This window comes from Papaver somniferum, chromosome 6, assembly GCF_003573695.1.
Source record: "Papaver somniferum cultivar HN1 chromosome 6, ASM357369v1, whole genome shotgun sequence".
In the NCBI taxonomy this organism is placed as follows: domain Eukaryota; kingdom Viridiplantae; phylum Streptophyta; class Magnoliopsida; order Ranunculales; family Papaveraceae; genus Papaver; species Papaver somniferum.
The window spans coordinates 105,454,508-105,458,587 of NC_039363.1; the positions used below are offsets into that span (position 1 = coordinate 105,454,508).

Here is a 4,080-nt window from a genome sequence, read left to right on the forward strand (position 1 = left end):
AAGATAAGACTTTCTGCAAAACCTTCAAAATTAGTATTTCATCCTTCCTATTTTGTATGACCTATTGTTGGAGATGGATTTAGTTAAAATGAAGGTGTAAAATCCTACGTGTCATTAAAATATAAACCTTCTACCTACTACTGGAGATGCTCTAAGGAATATTTTCGGCAGGTGTTGAAAAGGTCTTTATTGTCGTGATTCCAGCTGATGATACCGGATTTTTTCACTATTATAACTAAGAGCATCTTCAAGAAAATGCGCAAAAAATCTTACATGGATTTTTTATTTAGTCCTTTAATTTGTGGAGTCTACACATAGAGTAAATATAGGACCTCAAATCTAAAAAACCACCTCCAACAGTGAGAATTTCAACCCTTAGAATTAAAAGAAAATTAGTTAAAACATGACGTGGAGGTGCAACCGGATGTGTAGATAACACTTTCTTGAACACTTTCATATTTAGTAATTGATCCCTCCTAACTTGTAGGACCCTATTATTGGAGATGGATTTATGTCAAACGGGGGCCTAAAATCCTATGTGTCACTTAAAATAAATAAATCCACCCTCTATTGGAGATGCTCTAAGTATTGTATTTCAATTTGCTCTTATTTAAAATTCTTATTATTTATAATTTCCTTTGTAATGTTGTATAGCTTGTTACCACTTATGGGACGGAACAATTTGGATGGTTGTCTATCCTAAAAATTGGGAAATTCTAATTCTAATAAATTTGCCAAAAAATAGATAAACAAATAAACCAAGGAAAATAATAAAATATTTTTGTATTAGTAGGAGAATTTATTTTTATTCATCACATACTTAAAAGCATACATGGTTTATTATTTAGCTGCCGAGCATACATCAAGTTTACATAAGTGTTATACGACTTCATGTTTTAAGAGCTGAATTTGCATGAAAATAATCTGTATGTTTACATCAGGAATACGCCTGCCTTTATCAATATGGCACCGATCCAACGGGATCCGGTACACATTTGTTTATGTCGAACCGACTAATAGAAAAATTTAGAGAGGACGGATGATTTAGGAGGTCGCCGATCATCATGACCTAACCAATGCTGCATATGTATTCCAATTGCATCCAAATACAAGCTGCTTCTTCCATGGAGTCCAACAACTTTTCCTTCAGTTATAGTTGAAGTGAAAAATGTTCCAATTTCTTCACCATAAGGTCCATATTTACCTCTGCTGGTAAAAAATGTAAGTGATCTTATAACATTAGGTCTTTCATCTTTGCTTATGGAACCATAATATCCACTTATACAAGTAATCACTTCATGTGGGTAATCAAATTTTATCTGCCAGAAAACCCTTCATTAGAAAACACTAAATTTGCACATTATACATCTTACAGTGTAAAAAGTTTATGTGCTTACTCTGTTGGTGGTGTCTCCACCACTGCCTCCATGCCGTGTAGACCAGACAGACTGTCCATTTCGATCGTACTCGATCTGTATAGAACAAATGGCTTCTCCTTTTGTCAGAAATATCTTCTTGATTCCTGTGAACACTCCATCATCCCATGGTCGGCCTCCATCTCCACCCCATGGCCCTGGTCCGCATGGAGCCGGTTCTTTTACAACTCCATATGTTGCCTACAAATCGAAAAATGTAAATTCAAGGTCGAAGTATGGCAACTGAACTCAGGAGCTTACTTCAAGTATGTGATAGCTTAGTCTTACCTCTTCTTTCTGTCCTCGTTTTGCGAGTACTAGTTTATTAGACCATTGTGGATTATCCATCTCGGCTACTGGCAATTCAGGTGGACTACAAGCACCGGCACGTTTTGGGATCCAAAAGTTCCCTTCGTTGACATGAACCCCAATACTATCTACAAAGTATCCTTTCCTTCCATGGAATCCTACAATTTTTCCTTGTTTCAAGTTGGATGAAAATGGTGTTCCTTGTTCATCACCGTATGGTCCATGAGTTCTTGTATTGGTATGAAATGTTATGGATTTTATCACTGTTGGTCCCATGTACATAACTGTTCCATAGTAGCCTGATATGTGCGTCAAGATCTCGAACGGAAAATCAAAAACTATCTGCAACAAAAGAAAACATATAAGAAAATTGAGAAGAGGCGCTAATAAAACATCGACCGAGTTTAGAACGAACGTTATATGATTTGATTCCTCCAGCTCCACCATTTCTGCTTCCCCAAACTGCTAAACCATTCTTATCGTACAAAACTTTTATCGAAACAAGAACCGAACTACGCGTTAAGTTCACTTGTCGAACTCCGGTGTAAACTCGATCATCGAATATGGTACCACCGTTACCTCCCCAAGGTCCGTAAGTCAGAACACTTGAAACACCTTTCTCAGTATAAGTAGGAACAACCTGAAACATATACATTAAGTTACATGCTCTTAACTAAATCGAAGTGAATGTGGGCAATGAAGAGTTATCCACCACCTTGATATCATTTGGTGCTCCTTCGCTCGCTTCCGAACTGCTCAAATTTCTTATTAGAACTTTGTTCGGTTTGACGTTATTTTTGCTATCACTTTGTTGCAACGCGAGAACGTTATTGTTTTTGTTATCACTTTTTTGCAACGCAAAAACGTTGTTGTTTTTGCTATCACTTTGTTGCAACGAGAGAACGCTGTTGTTTTTGCTATCACTTTGTTGCAAAGCGCGAACGTTATTGACATACCCATCCTCATCGTCAACCTTCCACTGGACTACTTTGAACCCTAAATTATTGCTCCCAGTCTCTGTCCCGGTTGCAACAAGATTGTGTGATGGAACTATAGATTTGCATGGAATTGGCTCCTGGTATACAAACAGTTGTCGCATGTGAACTCCAATCGCATCCAGATACCAACCAAAATATCCGTGAAATCCTACAATTTTGCTATTTGACATTGAAAATGAGAAATGAGTTCCTAGTTGGTTAGAACCAAATGGTCCATATGTTTTCATATTGCTTACAAACGTCAAGGATCGGATAAACACCGGACCGTATAAACTAGTGGCACTACCATAATACCCACTAATTGATATTAGAAACTCGTCTGGATGCTTAAGTATGATTCTGTCCAATTTTTCGCCACCATTACCACCATGCTTAGGAGACCAAACTGAGTTTCCTTTGTCATCGTACTCGATTTGGATGGAATCAACTCCTGCTCCATGAGTGACTATCAACTGCTTGATGCCCGTGTGTACACCATCATCCCATCTTCCTCCACCTTGACCTCCCCAAGGTCCTGCCGAGACTGGGATGGTGTCAAACCCATGATCATAGTTCTGCTCCATACCGATACATTTTGGTTAAAAGCTTAAACGAAATAAACATATAGTATAAAAAATCATATGCCAAAAAGAACTAAATAAACTTAAAATTACCATTTTCAACCAGCAGAAATTATGATGATCAAGCTCGTTAGCAGCTTATTAGTGTACCGCCACACATTGATGAAGAAATAATGAGACTGAAATAAGGTTTTTATTAAGTAGGGTATGATTCGTATAAACCTTTGCGTTTGATTATGGTACGTTGAACCATAAAAGAATCTGTAATGGGGATGGTTTTATTCCGATTCTTTGATCCACTATCAGTAGAATCGGATCCAAGATAACTCTGCAACAAACACTAAGATAAGAAGATATTCCATCTCAAAATTTCGAATGACCACAAAAGAAAAAGAACCGCCAACTTTTACAATAAAAAAGAAAGATCCTGTTCCCCTCTCTCACATCACAAGACACAACAAGTCACAGCTGAACGCAACCCTCGACAACACCCAAATCAAGTTCCTTGTTGCCAAGCCCATCAAGCATTATTTGTGAGCCCTGTAATTAAAGATTAACAAAAAATTTGAACATTAACGCCACAACTTGCTGCAACTTTTTATTGGAACTGGATGGTTCTGGTAAGTTTCGATCGCATTGAAAAATACAATAGTTGGAGTTTGCAATGACATGGGTGGTGAACTGTGAAATACGAAACAAGAAAAAAAAAAAAAAAAAAAAAGAAAAAAGGCAGGAGACGAAGACTAATCTTTCAAAGCTACTTAAGAAAGTTGGGCCTGGCTCGCTTAAGGTGTGTGA

The 4,080-nt window shown here is 37.5% G+C and overlaps 1 protein-coding gene across 1 annotated transcript; it reads right to left on the bottom strand.

The window, feature by feature from the left end:
• Positions 1-778: 778 nt before the first annotated feature.
• LOC113288719 (jacalin-related lectin 3-like) lies at positions 779-3,515 on the bottom strand. The gene is made up of 6 exons (XM_026537840.1): positions 3,376-3,515; positions 2,440-3,276; positions 2,140-2,364; positions 1,704-2,066; positions 1,398-1,616; positions 779-1,319 (listed from the first exon to the last, which is right to left on the bottom strand). The coding sequence occupies exons 1-6, from the start codon at positions 3,376-3,378 to the stop codon at positions 1,014-1,016; spliced, it is 1,953 nt and encodes a 650-aa protein (XP_026393625.1). The 5' UTR covers positions 3,379-3,515; the 3' UTR covers positions 779-1,013.
• Between the last annotated feature and the right edge of the window lie 565 nt (positions 3,516-4,080).

Coding starts and splice junctions, on each gene's coding strand:
- LOC113288719 (XM_026537840.1), bottom strand. Junction 1,617..1,703: donor AACGAGGACAGAAAGAAGAG/GTAAGACTAAGC, acceptor TTCGATTTGTAG/GCAACATATGGAGTTGTAAA. Junction 1,320..1,397: donor GTGGAGACACCACCAACAGA/GTAAGCACATAA, acceptor GTTTTCTGGCAG/ATAAAATTTGATTACCCACA.